The 19,544-nt window shown below is 39.1% G+C and overlaps 1 protein-coding gene across 1 annotated transcript; it reads left to right on the top strand.

Annotated features, from left to right (window-relative positions):
- Positions 1-2,059: 2,059 nt before the first annotated feature.
- MBIP (MAP3K12 binding inhibitory protein 1) lies at positions 2,060-17,758 on the top strand. Its single transcript, XM_009886956.1, has 9 exons — positions 2,060-2,204; positions 6,517-6,636; positions 8,316-8,537; positions 8,643-8,739; positions 10,290-10,355; positions 12,065-12,217; positions 14,596-14,693; positions 16,042-16,080; positions 17,204-17,758. The coding sequence occupies exons 1-9, from the start codon at positions 2,085-2,087 to the stop codon at positions 17,312-17,314; spliced, it is 1,026 nt and encodes a 341-aa protein (XP_009885258.1). The 5' UTR covers positions 2,060-2,084; the 3' UTR covers positions 17,315-17,758.
- The last annotated feature ends 1,786 nt before the right edge of the window (positions 17,759-19,544 follow it).

The raw sequence follows: 19,544 nt of genomic DNA, 5'->3' as shown, positions 1-19,544 counted from the left end.
ATACTGAGAAGCAACAATCAGTGCCAGGGTGTTACATCTGGTGCTCCATATTCTGTTCTGGCCAGCAAATTACTTAGATGTTTATTCAGTTTTATAGTGCTGATGGGGGAAGGCAGAGGAGACTGCATTTTCCTTCATTCTTGAAAGCTTCATGGTTTCATCCAAATGAGGTGATTACATTTTGCAGGGTTGTTTCAGCTGCTTGTCCAGAGATAAACCTGCAAGAGGCAGGGCAGGCTGAAGCAGCCAGTCCTTGCCCATGAGCTGGAATTGGCATTGTTGGACAGAACTGCAAAATAAAATTTCACAATGTTTCTTAACTGACTACCATGTTCTGTGTTCCAGATATTGTCATTTGACAAAAACAGTATCTTTGCAGGAATTAAGTAAATTTCTCTATGTTTCTGACCTTCCAAATCAGGAACGCATTCTGCGGTAAGCATTTCTGAATCCAGAGTGGTTCTCATAATCTGAATCCAGCCAAATGCCATCTAGCCCACCTTGGATAAGATATTCTTGCAAAACACAGCTCTCCAGGAAATTTATTTGTAATCATTAGCAATGAAGTTCTCTTTGGAACTAATTTTCCTCTGGAACTGAGCAGGACTTTCTCTGCTTGAATCTTCCCAAATATTTGAGTTGGCTGCTGAATAGAGACACAGAATACTGTGTCTTAATTTAGTGAAAATAAATCCCACTAAACTGAAGGTAAGTTTTATCTGGATACTTTAGAGAGAAATGCCTTTAAAATATCCCCCAAAATATCAGTCAAATAAATTAATCTGCCTTTCAAACGTTTTTATTTCAGAAAACTTAAACATTTGTGTATACAACAGCACTCACCATTTCCCAATGGAATAACAAATACTGGGGGGAATGGAAGAGGAAGATGTATGAAGGTTAAAGGATCAAAATTAGGGTATCCAAGGAAACATCAGGTAGAAAGTCTTTGTCAGCATTCATACTGTCCTAGGAAAGAAATCAAGTAGACTGTCTTACAGGGAATATAGTCTTGCAAGTCCCATAATCAGAGTACTCTGACAAACCTGCTCGTTGTGGTCAGATGAAAAAATAACCTTGCTGTAACCAGAAGAGTCAAGGCTCTGAAGAGGAGCGCATATGAATGTAAAAAAGTGAAGGTATACTCAGAAAAGCATAGCTGAAACAAGCGCAGCAATCTGATACACTTAAATAAACCCACATCGTCCTTCCTTCCATGAACGAGCACTTAGTGGAGGCCCTTTTGTAAGTGTGCCTGCCACGTGCCCATGCTGACAGCTCCGCGGAGGCTGCAGAAGGCCATGAAGGAGCAAGGAGGCAAAGATGAGGAGAGGGAGTAAGATGACCCCCCAGGGAGAGGATGCCCCACAGGAGATGCTGCAGCTTGGGGTTCAAAGCCTGCTGGCACCAAAGGTGCCAAAGCAGCACACGGAGGGAGGGAGGCCTGCACCCCCTGGGCCACCACACTGGGGCTCTGTGACCACTGAGGTGGTCTTCTACCTGATGGCAGCAATGGACCCGAGCTGTGAAAAGCTTCGGGGTCCCAGAGAGGTCTGAGGAAGGAGCAAAAGCTAAGATGTTCCTCAGGCTTGGGAAACGGGACCGCTCGCCGACCTGGAGAGAGAGTTACTGCAGGAGAGGGTTCTCCACACATCACAGCGTGGAAACCCAGAGGACGGGCAGAGCCTGGTCAGGACAGCCAGGCCGGAGGCTGCCTCCCCAGCCCGGGCCCTGCTGCCGCAACCGAGAAGCTGCCCCGAGCCGCCCCGCCGCTCCTAGGCCTTGAGGCAGAGCAGTCCCTAGCCGAGCCGGGCAGCCAGGCTCAGGAGCTGAGGAGGGCGCCCAGGAGGAGACCCCATGCCAGCGCCGCCGCTGACGGTTCCCCCCCCCTCCCCCGCCCAAACAGCGCCAGCCGCCGAGCCGCTCCCCCCGCCCAGCGCCGGCCTTGGGAGCACAGCTCGCCATTGGCTGCTGCGCCTGTCCGTCAGGCCCCCCGGGGGCGGGGCCAGCGGGCACGGCCACCCGAGGGGTTCGTCATCGCGGAGCGACGGCGGGGACGTTGCTGGAGGCGGCGGCCCGGCGTCATGGCGGCGGCGTCCAGCCCGCTCCAGCCCGGCGGCCACGCTCCGGAGATGGGCGCCGCTCTTGCGGCCTCGGAGTTGGCGAGTAGCGCCCTGCGCTCCCTGGCCGGGCTGGCGGGACAGGTGAGTGCGGGGCGGGCGGAAGGGGAGGCCTGGGGCAGGGCTGGCCCGGGCGCCGCGGGCCCCACACCGCGCCCGGCTCGCCCCTGCCTGGGGGCCCGAGCAGGGCCTGTTCCTGCTTCTCCCCGGCCTGCGGGGCACTTCTGGGCTCCAGGGGCGGAGTACAGCGCCGGAGAGAAAAGAAGCCCGCCACAAACGGGGGAGCGGCCTCGCTTCTGGAGGTTGTTCCGGCCTGGCTCCTGTCAGGGCTGGGGGCTGGCGGGGCCGGCAGCGGCCCTCCCGGCGGGGCCGCCCCAGGGTGCGTGGCCTGCTGCTGCGTGTCACAGTCGTGGCCGTGCCTTTGCCTTTTAGTGACAGGTCTCGTGTCACTTTGTAGTGTGGCGGATGATCTCTCCCTCGGGAAACTGCAGTCTGCCTAATTGCTGTATCTTAACTATTAATGATTCTGAAATGAAAAGCTACTAAAAGCTTACTGTGCATTAAATCAAAATAAATGATCAGGAGCTTGAAGTTAGCCTTGCCTTGGCAATAACGTACTATGGAACACACAGTGCATCTCAGTGGGTCAGAATTTTTAGAGCAGCTTTGCTCTGTGGTACTTAAGTTGAAACACCTACTTTAGGTTTAGTAATGGCTATGAATTATTTAACAGATGTTATGGTAGTGGTAGGAGGCCCTTATCAGGAGAAGGTTTTAGTAACAACTTAATTATTACCATAAATAATTTACAGATTAATTCATTTTCTACTGTGGAAGCATATATGTAGTTCTGTGAAGGCAGTAGAAGCACACTTTTGCTTCTGAAGTTAGACAGCAGTTTGAAGATTTGGGGCCAGATGATGAGCAATATTTGTGGGAGATAATATAACTTAATGGATGTTCATGTTACAAAAATGCTCAGAAACTGTTTAGTAGTAGCTGCTGACTGATCTGAAATTATTTTTTAGAGCATTTCACCTCATCTGAATAAAATTGTGTATTTCCTTCTCACCTCAAAGTCTGCTGGTAATTGTCTGTTTTCAAGCAAAAGTAATCCAAAATTAAGGGCCTGAAAATTCCTATCTGTAAAGTGATTAAAATCTACCTTAGCTTTTAAAGAGGCGGGCAGTGCTGAACAACTTTATGATCATACACTGCTGGTTCATAGGGTTACTGAGATGGGAAAACTACCTGTGTATTGAGGACTAAATATCCCATAATTCTTCCTGGTGAAAATTCTAGATGTCATTAGTGAAGAAATAGTGACTGTCATTTAATGTGGATGTGATACTGTCATGCATACTCTGGTTCTTACAATGTTAACGTGAGTGAAAAGTTGAACTCTTGTATTTATGAAAAACACAAAGAATAATAAAGGAAAAGTTTCCTAAGCTCTTAACTAGGATACCAATCACCAGTTTAATTGTTTTCAAAACTACATTAAACACTCTAGTTTCTCCCTCTTCTACAGTGGTTTGCTTGTTCTCCAAAGTTTGCTCTATGTTTAGCAATGTCATTGGAGAGAGCTTAGTGATTTTTAACAATCTTTGGGTGTGCACAGACAAATGCAAGAGATCAATTTAGAGTTGCTACATCCCCTCAGTAGAGTTACAGTAGTTATGGTGCATAGTAAAATTGTCTTCATTGGTGTTTGGAGTGTATTCTTTCCATGGCAACAAACCTGTTTTACTGTGCACTGCACTGAACTGTAAGTAGGGGTCTGGTTGCTCTGTCTTAGCTGAGAAGGCCCTTTTAATTGCTCAGTCGTGATTGTTTCCAGTCGTGATTGGGTTACACTCTTGTCTGCCAGCATTTAAGTTCTGGTAGATTTAACTGTGGTGTTTTACCAACTTACTGACTCTAGCAATCCATCTTGCGTTTTTGACTGAAACTACTGATTCCCTGTGTCCCTTTTATAGAGATGAGTGAATGTGTGCCAGATTGTTAGCTGTCACAGTTTGTGATCCATTGTAGTAGTTTGAGCTGGATTTATGCTACCAGGTTGGACTGCAAACAGGAATATTTCTGGCACAGGAATTTTTTACTAGAGTAGTCACTTGCAGCACGATGACTAGGACATCTGGGGATAACATCTCTTAAAACCAGTATGACTGATCGTGAAAAGTTCTTTAAACCCCAAGTGACAGTCAGTGTCCTTCATAAAAAAATTTCAAAGGGCTGAAATGACTTATGATCCTGTAAATCGCTACAGAATGGGCTGTGGACTTGTAAATATACAAAGGCTTTGAAGTTACGAAATCACGGAATTTATAAACCTGCTTGTCACAGTTCTTGTAGGTAGAAGGATGTGAAACACTGAAAAAACTAACTCTGTTGTACTGGAAACATGTTTGGATGCAGGTGGGGTTTATTCTTTGTTTATACTTAAAAACAGTCTATGAGTTTAAAATATCACTGGTCTCTATGTTATTCTAAGACAGAAGCTCTACTGGTTTTGTACATTGAACCGCCTGGACAAGAGTTATGTGCTATGGTATGAAGGCACACATCAGCTGATTCTTTTTGAAAAAAGGAGGCTTATTATGAAATTGCAGGACTCCTGTTGCATTACAGTGATTTAAATCTATGACTCTCTTACCCTGTCAGTGGTCTGTAATGTAGCATATAGCAGATGTTACTCTAGAAACTTTGGGAAGAAATACATGCTTCAGATGATCACATATGCACAATGGCTTAATTCTTAAAGTTTTATTCTTACTAAATTCTAAATACATTCTTGATTTTGCAAGGTGTTTAAAACTCGTATTTCCTAAAACATTACTTTTTCTACATCCTATGTAGTTTAAGTATGAAACAAGAATAACCATTTATGTGAAAATTATGTAAAATACATTATATATTTAATCTGACTTTCTCCTTTGCTATATAATTTGGGATCTAACCTTGGATTTAACAAGGCTGTTCTTTGACTAAAGAAGGAAGGCTCAGGTTTATAGTTCTTTACATACAAAATTGTGATAATGCTGGGGTTTAAAACTAACGTAGAACAACTTAGTATCCACTGCTTTGCCTTTAGAGTGAGGGAGTCATTCTTGTGTTCAGTTCACATTGTTTCCTCATACAGTGTGCAGTGTATTCAGGAAACGTGCATATGCATTCTGTGTTCTTGTCCATAACATTTGATGCTGGTAGAAGTTAGATATCTTTAGACCATATTTTTAAAGGTCACTTTTTGTCATCTGCCTGAGGTCTCTTTTTCTTTTTTACCCTTTTTTTTTAAAAAAAAAAATAAATAGGAGTGACATGTAGATGTACAAGTATACATATGACTTGGGAATTCTGTGTCTCAAACCTGTACCTGTAGGTCCTCTTGATTTTTAAACAAGAGTTTTATCTGCATTTAGAATTTGGGGGTCACTGTTTGGTTGGAGAACAACCTGCTTGGCTTTGGGAAATGAAAGTGCTCGTTACTTCAGGATCTTGAGAAGAGCGTTAGTGTAACAAAAATGGCAAAGGTGGGTGTGAAAGTGTGTAGTTCATAAGTGATTATCAACAATCAGCTTTGTATTAGAAAGTGAAAGTTTATTTTTAGCTTATAGAAGATGCATAGATCCTTTAAATAAAACTTCAGGTTCACTGCGTGTGTTTCTCTTTATTGCTTTGGGAGTTAAATATTGCAGTTCATTGGCAAAGAAAATAGACTATGGCAATTGTTATTTTGTTCTGAATGCATATAAAGGGAAATAGTGCGCTTTGGAAATGGGTTTGATAGTGGTGCTATGTAGTCTAGCGTTCGTTCAACCTTGAGATTTTGAAAAAGATTTATTTTTTTAAAATACTAATTTTTCATATAGATCCTCCTTTGGATTAGCAACAAGTAAAAATTTCAAGAATGTGGCATGGTGCTGTATCAGGACCTTGGTCATACAGGCTTAGATAGCCTTGCAAATCTCAGAATAAAATAGATGAACGTACAGGAGGCTGCCATCCCAGGTGCATGTCTCTTCGTACTGGTGGTTGTATCATCTGCTAAAAGAAAAGATTTGAGCGATTAACATGAACAGTATGTTTTCATACGATAGTTAATGAACTGAGAATTGACTAGAGTTAAAGATCAAATTAATACAATGAAAGTGTGATGAAGTAATAAGGATTTTTGAATTTTTGAGTATACTCCACAAACACTAGCTTACTTTGAAAACGACAGCTGCTTGAATTATAGTTAATGTCAAACCTCTCCAATGTCCTCATATAAAAATGGGGTCTGTATGAGATTGAGCATAGTTGTTGTCCTGTGGAAGTCTTGTACACTTTTGTGACATTAATACAACATAAGAACATAATTTTTTGTTGTGTTTCTTTTGCCCTCCTGAAGCTTAACCTTGGAGATGATATCGTGAAAGTTGTAATCGATTGGAGCAAGCTTCAAAGCACATCAGCACTTCAGCCAACATTGCTCTTTAGTGCACTTCAGCAGCATATTTTATGTTTGCAGGTAAATATTTCATTGGACACATTCAACTTGACAAAAGTGATCAACAACTAAACTGTAAAATTTCAGTTGTTTCGATCTTCTATTGCGATGTCCAACAAAAAAGCACGCAAAAGTATTATACACTTGGGATTCCACTATGCTTCATAGGTACTCACACTTACAGATTTTTCAGATTAGTGGTGGGAATAGCCACTGTAGGTGAGCAGGCTGAATAAACGCAGCCTCATTGATTTCTAGGCTTGCATTGTAAATGTGATACATTTCCATCTATGGTGGGTTATAATTAAGCAATAAGACACGGCAGGTGTGTGTCATGCTATGATAATGATTCCATGCGTTGGGTGAGTTTTGAGGCTCATGGAGTGCTTTCAGTGGTTCAAGAAGTGGCATTATCCCAGCGTGACACATCCTGGAGTGTCTTACTGCAATTAAATATATTTTCAGCGTAGGTTTTTTTTTTTTTTTTAAAGAGTAATTTCTTTGACATTAATGTCTCATCTTGCCAAGTAGCCAGTCACCATTACTGTCATTTGTTTTAACTATTTGAAACTTTTTGACTCTGCCAAAAGTACATGTAATTTAGTTGCATGGCAGGGAGGATGAGCAGTTTGTCAGCTGGTAACTGAACAGTGTTTTGACCTTGATAGTTCATCTGTAAAAGGTGGGGATTTGAATACCAGTTTTTTGCTTCAGCTAGTCAATGAATTATTTCAAGTGTGTAGTACTGAGAGGGCAAAAAAGGAAGTTCCTGTATTTGCTTGTCTTTAGGTAAAAGAAAGACCCTTTATGTTTTCCAGACATCCACCAAATCTTTGGTGTGATAAACAAAAAGAGAAAATACGCAAGATGAAAGGAAGTAAAATTTACATCCAACTGTAAGAACACTGCAAGTAGGAATTTGATTCCATTTCAGGAAATGTGACTTGTAAAAATCATGTTGTCTTTTTTAAAAAAAAAAAAAATTATAGAGGGAAAATAACCAGTGAAATTCAGACTAGACAAAACTGGTAAAAAATTAAGAAAGGGGGTGTGACATATATATGTACTGAGGTTTTGTTATTACATCTTGTGTAAGAATTATTGCAGTAGAATAATAAGCATTTATTTTTGCTGCTACAGATGTCAGTGCATTTTGTCATTTAATTTCGTGACCTAAGTAGATAATCAACCGTGTCAAGAAAAGCATGTGCTAAGGATAACACCTATATATTTCATGTCTGTGTTCTCTCATTCACTTGAGCAACTGCAGTTTCAAGTGGAGAATGTAGTGCTGTGGTGATAAAGTAAAGGCTTTACAGTGTGAAAGCATTGGCTTTCATGTTAAGGAGGAAAAATACTAAGCCTTACTGTTCTGAGTAGGCATTTGAATGACATGTTAATTAAGTGGCGTTGGTGCCAACGATTGAAGCTTTGGTTTAGCTAGTAACAGATGAGTAGCAGTCAGATTTTTTTCAGAAATTTGGGAGTTTTCCTATACAAACCTCTAAAAGACACACGTCAAAAAGGCCAGAATCATGGTGTGCACAGTATTTGGAACTACAGCTTTTTTTTTTTTTCTTTAATTTTATTACTGTGTTGGTCTGTTTTAGAGATGGTAATAGTACTTGGATTTTTGCTGGTTTTGTGCTTTTTTGTTGTTTTTTTTTTTTAAACTCTAACATACTGTTTTCTTTGTTCAGCCTCTTTTAGAAAAACTCCAGTCATTGATTAAAGAGGAAAATATAGGCCATGTTGAACTTGCAGGTAAAACAGAAGGCCAAACTTGTGAAACAAATTTAGATGTTTATGATGGTAACTGTCAGACTGAAGAAAAGTATGCAAGTTATGACTTGGGAGATCTGAAGGATGCTCACATTAATTTTGATCCAGAGGTGGTCCAAATAAAAGCTGGAAAAGCAGAAGTAAGTGATTTACCTAAATTTAAAAAGAAAAAAAGAAAAAGACCTTTATACATTTTAAATTTAAAGAATGCAATAGATACATGCCATCATGTTTATTACCTGCAGATTGACAGGCGGATATCAGCCTTCATCGAGAGGAAACAAGCTGAGATCAATGAAAATAATGTCAGGGAATTTTGCAATGTTATTGATTGTAATCAAGGTAACTGGCTAGCCAGACTTTAATCTTCATAGTGATTTAAGTTTGGGGGTTTTTTTTGGGTTGTGTGTGGTTTGGTTGGGTTTTGTGTTTGTGGTGGTGTTTTTTTTTTTTTTTAAAGCACTATTCTATATTTAAAACAACTTTATTTTAAGAGTAACTTTGTTTTATAGTTAAGAACTTGCATGTACACTGCAGATGATGTCAGATAGACAAAAAAAGAAAGTAGTCAGTGGATGACAGTGTTTAATGAATGCCATACAGAAAGATTATAGCTATTACTGTGTTCATTTTAAGAACTGTTATCTTAAATCAGGTGATTTTGTAGCTATTGTGCCTAATGTTTTAGCTAGATGTTCCTTCCAAAGTCAACAGAATTGCAATTCAGAAATGCCTTGTGAATTGCATATTAAAATTGAAGTTAATTTAATGCTAGTTCAATTACAAAGAAGTATTTTTTGCAGTCAATTTGAATTATTAGCTACTTAAAATAACTTTTTTCTTTCAACATTACTCACGCTATTGGTGTTTTTAATGTACCAACTGGCACAAAGTAACCAAACAATCTTAAATTCATCCGGTAGGCTGGATCCCATTAGCATGATCAGTAACTGTGTAACCAAATGCATCTTAAAAGTGAAGGCACTTTTATATAAATAAGTAGTACGGAGACATTTTCTAAGTAGCTGTGAACCCAGATGTGCATTGTCTCTGTGATGTACTTATGCTTTTAGAGATCAAAGCTTATTGTTCCATAATCTTTATAGGAATAGAGTTTAACTCCTTGAGTATTATTTGGAATGAAAATGACATCAGAAGTCTAGTGGAATATGCTAGATAGTAAAATACTGATTTCTAAATAGATAGTAAAATACTGATTTCTAAAATTGTTACTTATGTACAGAAGAAATGGTGATAAGACCTTCCTTTGTATGTTCAGGCATAATAAAATATGTATAAAGCTTTGGTGTATATGAACAGAGATCAAAATATAAACATTAGAACAAACTGAGATGGTCTGTACTGTAGGTTTTTATGATTAAACAAATTAAGTCATAGGCATCAGAATAATTGCAGGAAGGTGAGAAAAGAATGCTGATGAGTAAACTAGAACAGTCTGAAAATAGGAGGACAACAGTTTCAAAAAAGGACATAAAACCAGAATAACAGTGGTAAGCCGGGAAAAGACTTCTGTACAGGAATAAAGAGAAATGTGGTGAAAAGTAAGAACCAAATAAAATGTAAATTGGCAGAAATTTGATTCCGATCCAATCAACTTTTGTATACCTGCCTGCATACATTTATGTAAGTGACTTATCCAATTAAAACCATTATAACTATTAATAAGCAAGAAACTATTAATAAATGTTTATAAAATGAATGAAATATTTCTGATGTTTTTATTGTATGAAAAATTTTAATTAGATTTGTTAAAAGCCTCAAAGCCAATGATGGTTGGAATATTTTAAATTATAAATAAATAAATTATAAGTATTTTAAATTATAAATACATAATTAGGACCTCACTTTTAATATTATTATTATTTATTTAGAAAATAGCTGTGCCAGAACAGATGCAATTTTCACACCCTATCCTGGATTCAAAAGCCATATAAAGGGTAAGCAACTATTTTAATACCCATTTATTAAGCGTCTAGAGAGAACAGCATTGATGAATTTTTGACTTAAAAACTTCTTACAGAATGCTCAAAAAATGCAAACTTAACATACTGATTTTTTTACTCTAGTGAATACTTTTACATTTTCGCTTACTTCTCAAAGAGTTTCAATCCCATAATTGCTTCGTTAAGCTGATGGTTATGCAGTAAAGACCAAATAAAAAATTGGCCTATTTTCATTGTCTGAAAGGAAAACGCAAAAGATAAAGCAGGACAGTGACACTGAACAATTCTTAGCTTTTCTTCTAAGGTGAAACCAGCAGTCCAGTTAAGGAATTGAGATTAAATAAAACTACCTTCTATTTTTTGTTAGTCGGCGTAAGTATATTGAATTAGAAAATAGTTTTGGGACGCAGTGGATGTTCTGAGACATAGGTTTATGGGAAGTGACAAGCTGGGGAATAAGCTTACTACTGCATTACCTTTTGGAAAGGACTAAATAGTGTAGAAATGATTGTCCAAAAGAAGTTATGTCTAAAAAATTGCTTGGCCATCTGCTGCTCTCTAGGTGTACACAAATTATTCTGTGTTCAAAAACAAAGTCTCCAAAGTGAGAAAGAGAGCAACCCTCTCTTCCATTTTTGAGAGTCATAGAATTCAGTTACCCACTTCATAATGGTTCTAGAAACCAATTCATTATACTGAATTCCAGAATTCAGAATAATACTGTGAAGTGCAATGATAAGTATAAGCATTAAAAGGTCTGAGGAGCTAAGAGGGAGATGGTGAAGCGAATTTGGGTTTAGAAACTTTCACTAAGAACCCCTTTCAGTGATTGCTTTTTTAAACTGAGTGCTAGTTTCTAACTTGGATGATAGTATATTACAGGAAAAAAGGGAAGTTTGCTCTTCAAGTAACTAAAACCCAAACAGTTCAGAACTGAAATGTGAATAACACTTAGAAAGGAATTGGAAGTAAAACCAGCATAAACTGAAGCAAGAATGTATCGTGTGGCCTTCGTGAAGTACTGAGTAAAAAGGTGTGTGCTTCAGTGTCTGGAATTGCCAACATCGTCTGTAAGTCCACAGTACACTGCAGTAGTCCTGTCAGGAAGGACTTGAGAAATGACCGTGATTTAAAGAGAAGTGACCAAAATCTGATGAAGACATGGTTCAGTAGGGGGAAAAGATAGACCCAGAAGCAGCTGAAGAGTCATTAAAGCTATTACCCGAATAACAAAAATTAGAAGAGAAGTGCCTTGCTGAGATTTGAAGCGGTTCTTCTAGTTGAATACCTCCCTTCATCTTCACATATTTATGATACTTCCTGTAGTATTAGGTCTGGCCTCTTCTTTGCATTCACAACAGCTCACATGTGCAACTGCTGACATAGATATTGGTTTTTCTGCCATTTATCAGCAGCTGATGAAAAATTCTTGATACTGCCATTCTACATGAATGTATGAGTAATTCTTTTACTTTGCATATGTAAAGTCCTAGGGTTTTTGTTTAGTTTGCTTATTCATGCAAAAATAGGAAAATACTTTTACTCAAACCTTTGATCTTAATGTGCTTGCGACCCTTCGTGTGAGAGACTGGTGGGAAATGGATTTAACACAGGTTTTCGTATTTCAGTATTTTGATTGTTTTAGTTAGACGTACTTTGCATTTTACAGGCATATATGTTAAATTTGTGTTCTCTTTACCTAGTTTCCAGGGTTGTAAATACATATGGACCTCAGACTAGATCTGAAGGAGCACATGGGTCCAGTCACAAAGCCAATGTACCCATTCACGATTGTGGAAACCAAGCTGTTGAGGAGAGACTGCAAAACATTGAAGCACACTTGCGGTTACAAACAGGTTTGTATCATGTTTTAATTTTGACATCGGTGTGCCAGTTTGTACTACAGTTATCATTACTGTAGTAAAACTGGGCAAGTCTATAAAAACTGACTGTAAAAACAGTGGATAGATCCACGGAAGGGATTAGTCACCCCAAGTACTACAATCTAATGTTTAGGTTCTTATGCCCAAAATGGAACCCAGATTTATGCCCAAATTAGATGCTAAGTTAGTAAATCTACACTTAATGTGGTGGCAAACGAGAGAGAGGTACTTCAGAGTGGAATTTAAAACAATCTGGAATATTTGAGGTAGGGATTTCTCCATAGCCAGTGGAGTCGTTCTGCCTTGACCCACTGAATAGGAAAAGCTGAGGTTAGGACTCAGTCCTGTTTCATGGATGCCCTTTGGGCTGGGGATAGGATGAACCCAAAAGATAACCTGAAGCCTTTTCCTGAAGGTGGATGATTCCTGAAATACAGTTAGGTGAGAAGCTTATTTCCCAGAATGTGGGAAGCTTATTGTCAGTACTTCACTTTAGCCATGCAAACATGAGTCCACACCTTTCACTGAAGTAAATGCCATAGCCACCAGGCTACTGACTTTTTTTTAAGTAGTTGCTTTCCTCACCCCAGCCTAGAATATAAATCAATGAGGCACCTACCAAGGAGGAATCTGTATTTTTCCTGAAAAATGTTTTCAAAACAGAACAGAAACCCAGATTTTTACGTAATAAAGTGAATGTTCTACATATCACACTGCAGACACACACTGACTTTTTTTTGTCTTCTGAATGCTGAATAGATGCCAATCCATTCTCTAAGAATATTGTGAACTTTGACTAGATTACTAGATTCCTGTGAATGCATACTGGATCAAAGTCCTCTGGTGTCAAGGAGAGTAGAATACTTCTAGATACTGTTGGGGCAGCAGTCAGAGCTTGATGCTTAGCTGCATAACTGTCTCAAAAAAAAAAAAAAAGGTGGGTTTTGTGCATGGAAATAGAATTTGCAAGTGGCTGGCCAGCATTAAGGTTACAATGTGTAGTAGCTTTGGAGTGTATACATATCAGGGATAATGATGGGGGGGAGCTAAGGAGGAGCCCTTGCTTCCAGTTTGTGCCTGTAATATGTGACATCATTTTGTTTGAAGGGGAACAGGTCAGCTAAAGTACAGTATAGAGGAAGAGGATGAAAGTGTGCAATTCCAGCTCAACTCCTGTCCAAATCAGCATTCCTGGGGAAGGTCTCAAGATCATTTGTTACTTGCCCCAGCAGCTGTGCAAAAAGTATTCGTCTGAGCTGGTAACCTGCCTCAGCTAGCTGCTCGCCAGTTTTTGTTTCTGATGACTGAAAGAGTTGTTCTTGACTCACCTGCTGTTTTTCAGAACAGCTTCTTCTAGTGCTAGTACTGCTCTTTTCCCTTTACATTAAGAGGTGGCAATATTAAGAGAGAGGTTAGCCGCTTTAATTAGTAGCTGCTGAGTGATGAGTAGAAAGCAGAACCGAAGGAGGGAACCTACCTGCAAAATTGTCTGTCTGAAGTGAGGAAATAGATGAATGGCAAAAAGCCCCCACCCATTAGTGGTTATTTTGGTAGTTTGTGGAATAGAATTGTCTTACCTAACAGACCTAGAAATAAATGGAAATGGATGGCTTGTCTTTTGATCAGTTCTGTTCTTACATGGGGAAACAAGCCCAAGCTGCTGTAGTATAGCTGCAAACAGCAAATGGGTTGAGGTGGGTTTTTTTGTTTTGTTGCTATTGTTTTTGTGGTGTTTGTGGGTTTTGTTGAATTTCTTTTCCTTTTTTTTTTTTTTTAGGGGGTTGGGTGTTTTTTATTTGGTTGTTTTTTTTCTCCAAAGTTCTGTTACCCTATTCCACACACACATTGCCCACCCCTGCTTCTCCCGTCTATGGCCAGGAAAACACTGTTCTTTGTCAAGCACAACTCATACCTGTCCTCTGACCTCAGATGCTCAGTGGAGATAGGTTTCCTTCAGAACAATCTTAGATATCAATGCTGAATTCATGTGTGGTCTGCCAGCCCATCTGCTCCCTCCTGACGCTGCTCTCAGTTTTGAAGTGGTAAAGTTTGGTGTGTGATCAATGTATTGTAAGAGTGATTGTTAGTTGTTCCAGGGACCTTGTTGGACATATTTCAATCACCTGCATAAAGTTGTCTGTTGCCTTCACTGACTGCCCTGGCTTATCAATCAGGCTTTACCCTGAATCATATTAATTACCCTTCCTTTTTATTATCCCACCCACTTGTTTGGTTTCAGCTACTGGTTGATAGCTGGACTCGAAGAATTCACCCGTAGAGCTTGCAGTAAAGTTTAAAAAGTTATTCAAGTGTTTTTCCTGATTTCTTTGTATTTGTACTGGTGTATTCAGGTGGTCCTGTACCAAGAGACATTTATCAGAGAATTAAGAAGCTTGAAGATAAAATCCTTGAGCTGGAAGGACTGTCTCCTGAATATTTTCAATCTGTAGTAAGAAATTATCTCAACTTCTTTTAGTATGCCTAAATGCATTCAGGATTTTTTTGCTTAAATCTTTGATGTACAGACAAAAACCTAAGGAGTCAGAGGGCAGACACTTTATTGGTAGACAGCCCTGGCTCAGTTGAATGGTTATATTTAATGTGGGCCATCTACGTAAGTTCATATTTCTCTACCTAATTTCTCATTTGAAAGAAAATAGTATGGGGGGGGCGGTAATTGCAGCCACCTGAGCCTAACTAATTTGTAAGAAATGTATTATAGAAGTTGGATTTGTGTGTCCCCCACCTTAAATTCTGAAGTGTTTCTTATGGCAAGAAAATAGACTAAAGTTTTGATCTCGATATAAATCATGAATGGCTCAAATCAGCTGAAATCCTTTGGGCTTCTGTACGTGATCTGATTATTAAAGATCAGTTATGTGAAAAAACTTCCAATAGGATGAGAGAGTAAACCTTTTAAAAATTGTTTTGTGTGATTCTATGACTTTGGTTTCTTGGTTGCCAGTCTTCAGGCAGAGTTCTGTCTCTTTCTGAGTAGTAAACCTTATCCTTCATTCACCAAAGGAGATTAGGACAAAGAGAACATTAGTTGCTACTGTATCAGGTTCTGCTTGGCTGTAGAAATTTCTTGTCTGTTATCTTGCTCTTCTTTCCTCGCATAGCAGTAAGAATGTCTCTTTTACTGTTGATCATCTTTTAATTTGTATCTTCTCCCTTGAGAACAGCCCAAGAAGAGTCAGCAATTAAAAATCAATAGCAATATTATAAATTTTTGTTTCTTTTTCTTTTTGTTTGTGTTGGAGACCAATAAAATCCTTTATTTGTGAGGCTATTCCTTCAAGTTGTTAGAAACTAGAAGTTAAAACATACACTTTCATAAGCTGAAATTTCCATGGAAAGTGCTTCCAGATCTTCTCTAGAATGGGATCTGGCAAAAATTTGTGATGGTGGCAAGAGTAGTTTTGTGCAGTAATGAGCATTTTTTTTGTTCAAAGTTTTGCATATATATTGCAAAACAAGATGCATGAAAATTTTAGGGAGAAAAATATCTATGGTTTCAAAAGCTGGATATCTTGGGTTTGTTTGAAGGAAGTTTCATTTAGGTTGATAGTTGTTGGCTGCCAAGTGTAGAGAAACTTCAACAGCTTCTGACTGCTCTCTAGTAGTATTTCTCGTGATCCAAAGTACACTTAATTATAAAAAAGATTTCTTTAATTCATGGAATGGCAGTCGGTGTTCTCTCTGTACTTTAAAGACTCTTGTCAATGTTGTTACAAAATGACTTGTGGTCCTTTGTCAGTGCAACGTAAAGTCTGTTTTGATTGTCTTTTCTTTAGAGCTGTTCTGGCAAGAGGAGAAAGGTTCAACCTCCCCACGTAAGTGCTGTTAACTTTTATTTACCTTAAGTTTAGGATGTTCCGAGTGAAAAGTAATCAGAAGTTCTACCAAGCAAATAGCTACATCAGTATTGCATAGCTTACTGGCAGAGAAAGAGAGGGAGGGAGGAAGTTAGTTAATGGGTGTCACAATGAAATGTGTCTAAGAGTCTGTACTAGGGTAGGTTAGTGTTTTCACCAGTTAGAAGGATGATAGAATAAAACAAATCTGTAATGATGTTTATAACGAGCAATTTGTGAATTCTGATCAGCCTTCTAGTAATATCTTGTTTTGTGGCCTGGTGTTTTTTGTTAGTTTTAATTTTTTTTTTTTAAATTCACTTTATCAGTTTGTGAAGAGACAACAAAAATAGAAATGGCTGGCTCAGCAAAAGCGTTGCAGAAAGACCTGACATGATAGTAGATACTAACCTAAGTCAGTAAGACCTGACATTTTCACACCACCATCATGGGACGCTGGGAATGCATTAACCATGTATTTTAGGCCACAAGAGAGAATTTCTCCTGAGTGCAAGTGAGACTGTGGCTGGAACACTGCCTGCTATTAGCCATCACACTTGGAGACAGGTGGACTGGGGAGAATGCTTAGAATGGGATGTGGGCCATCTGAGACTTGAGGAGGTAGGCTTGTTTACACAAGAAAAAAGTCCTCCATAGAGTTAAATATTTTTATAAAAAGGATGATAACCAGTTCTTTGTGTAAGAGATCAAAAAAATTGTCAGGTGAAGTGGGCACAGAGGGGGTTGATGGTGGGCAACAGGAAGAAAGCCCCTCAGTTGTAAAGCCAGGTTGTACAAGATCTGGATAGTCTCATCCAGTGTTTTAACATCAAAGGATTTTTGGTTTTTTATGAACAGGTTAAACAAGCATCTAATGGAAATAGCATGGATATATTGATCTAAGATTAGGACCATCAGTTTCTTCTAAGTTTACATTCTTTTTCTTTCACGTTTAAATAGCCATAGACTAAATTCAGATAATTCTGTAAAAGTATTTCTGTCACTTAGTGCAATATGCCGTGACCTCAAGTATCAAGTGCTAGGCCACTTCCCTGGCAATTACAAGATGTAAATGATTGTGGTTTTTCTTTTGTTCTTTTAGCAGAACTATTCCTTGGCTGAACTTGATGAAAAGATCAATGCTATAAAGCAGGCATTACTGAGGAAAACAAAAGAAAGCAAGTCCAAGGAGGCTGAGCGTCTTCTTCGATAAAAAAAAAAAAAAGTCTCTTCAGAATCCTCATCACGAGATACACATACCTAAACCATAGACCTGAGTAGTGTTCATTGGGGATGACTGTAGCAATGAAAGCAAAGCATGCGTATAAGCTCCTTTTGGATGATCTTGAAAGCTTTCATTCAGAAAAACTCATTTAAAAACAGTCTTATTAATGAAATAGTTACTTTAAAATGAAGAATGTTTTAGGAATAGCATTCTAATAATCCATTCCCTTCTGTTATAAAGGAGGATTGCAGCGTTGTTTGTATGTAGAAAGTCTTAACTCGCATACAAAAGCTACATTTCACGTGTAATTCTTGATGATTGGGTATTCAAAAGGGCTGTCCTTTGAATGCTTTTCATGTAAGTAGTTTGCATAGACTTGTGAAATAAAATTAAATACTTCCTCATAAGTAAACTGTCTTAGGGAAAAAAAAATACAAAAAAAACCTTGCAGTATGCATGCTTACCTGCATTTTTTTCCATATTTGTCACTGTTTTCACCACTGTTAAAAATGCAGCAAATTGCATTTCTGTTTGAAGGATGGCTATGGAAAACCTATATGTGTAAATAGAGGCATCTGCTCTTTACTTCCTCAGTATCCTGTAGGAATTAAAACTTCATACCCTGCTAACAAACTTAATATATTCTGAAGACCACTCCAGGGGAGGTTTTGAGGAGCATGCTAGCAGGCACCAGCATCCCTTCCTTCCATATGCATGCTTACGTGACTTCTGAAGCATGGATGCTGGGTATGTAGGTTAAATTAAAGTCAGACCTTTGGCCACACACTGAAGTGTGATTTTGTTTGTTTTGTGGGGTTTTTTTGTTTTTTGTTTTTTTTTTTTTTTAATAAACCATTTTCTATTTATACCAGTTCTTTAGTTTATTTGCTGTCTCTGTCTTTATTCCAGTTAAGAAGAAAAGTAGCTGTTATGGAAGGAGTCTTTTATGTTAAGTGCTCTGCTTACAGCAGTCGTACTGTCGATGGCCCTGTGTCGGTCTCTGTGACAGGTGTTATGAACAGTGCTGACTGGACACAGTCTGACACTTTGGAGAATACTAGGCATTTTCTGTGATTCCGTGTTCTTATCTAGACTACCATTTGTTGTAGCAACTGCACCTAATGCATCTCTGAAGATGAACCAGCAGAGGTGGGAGACAAAGCTGCTTGAGCTCTGCTCCTAGCTCCAGGAAAGATGACAGTATGAATGTTACCTGTTTGGATGCTTAGTGTGCACCCAGAAGGAGATTAACCCAAGCAGTCACGAGTGCCTCAAATACAACATTGGATAGAAAGAGGTACTCTTGCAGTTGAAGACTGTGACCTCTCTATGTGCAGGACTGTTACTCAGATTGTATGCTACATAGCAGTACAGTATCCTACAGAGACTACATTTGTTATGCAAAGTGTTGCCATTGATGAAAATCCTAACAGCTCACGTTACGAGGGGTGTTCTGGTGAAGCAGCAGAGTGAGCTGTAACTTTTACCTCAAGTAGATAAACTTCACTTGCTGTCTACAGAACATTTTTTTACTGTGTCCCAAGAGCCATAGCTCAAAAGAGTACGGTGTGGCTACAGTTGTAGCTTCACACAGTACTTGCAAGAGTGGTGGGAGGTGGCTGTTTCAACTGGGGACAGGAAGGATGACCACGGGGCTTTAGCTTTTATAAAGCAGTAGCCTCTGCTCATGTGCATCGTAATTCAGCTACTGGTAGGACGTGCTGGCTAAGTCTACTGTGTTTGCACTATGTGACCTTCTCTGGAAAATTCTGGAGTGAAGCCCTAGAAGAGATTAACCTGTGGCAGATACCCAGGTCTTAAAGGTTTGCCTAATACTAAATTTGTTGTTAGTTTACATTAAAACAAGTGCATATATAGATATATACATATAGGAAAAAACAAAAGTCAATCCTCCTCTGCGGTCAGTTCTTGGAATAAATTGCAGACACTGCTGATTTCCTCAAGGGAGACTGGTTACAAAAAGACTGCATTAGCAGTTTCAAAGTGGCTTTTTCTGTAGTGAATTGCCTGCTACTTGAAAGATCTCTTGCCATGGGATTCTCCTTCTGCTCTTTCAAGATGGCAGCAACATAGCAGTTAAGGGTTGAAAGCATAATGAAGATGAATTGTAGCAAGACAATAGCTAAGGAGACAACAGCAGAAGTACTCTGGATGGTAATTTATTAGCCCCATATACTTTATCAAATAAATGCTACAG

This window comes from Charadrius vociferus, unplaced genomic scaffold (assembly GCF_000708025.1).
Source record: "Charadrius vociferus isolate BGI_N301 unplaced genomic scaffold, ASM70802v2 scaffold14, whole genome shotgun sequence".
Lineage (NCBI taxonomy): Eukaryota > Metazoa > Chordata > Aves > Charadriiformes > Charadriidae > Charadrius > Charadrius vociferus.
This window is presented reverse-complemented; position numbering and strand designations above follow the sequence as displayed.

Bases quoted from the DNA above. Each gene is read 5' to 3' on its own strand.
- MBIP (XM_009886956.1), top strand. From the start codon at position 2,085: ATGGCGGCGGCGTCCAGCCCGCTCCAGCCCGGCGGCCACGCTCCGGAG. The intron at 2,205-6,516 runs GTGAGTGCGGGG...GCCCTCCTGAAG, and splicing joins TGGCCGGGCTGGCGGGACAG to CTTAACCTTGGAGATGATAT. The intron at 8,538-8,642 runs GTAAGTGATTTA...TATTACCTGCAG, and splicing joins TAAAAGCTGGAAAAGCAGAA to ATTGACAGGCGGATATCAGC.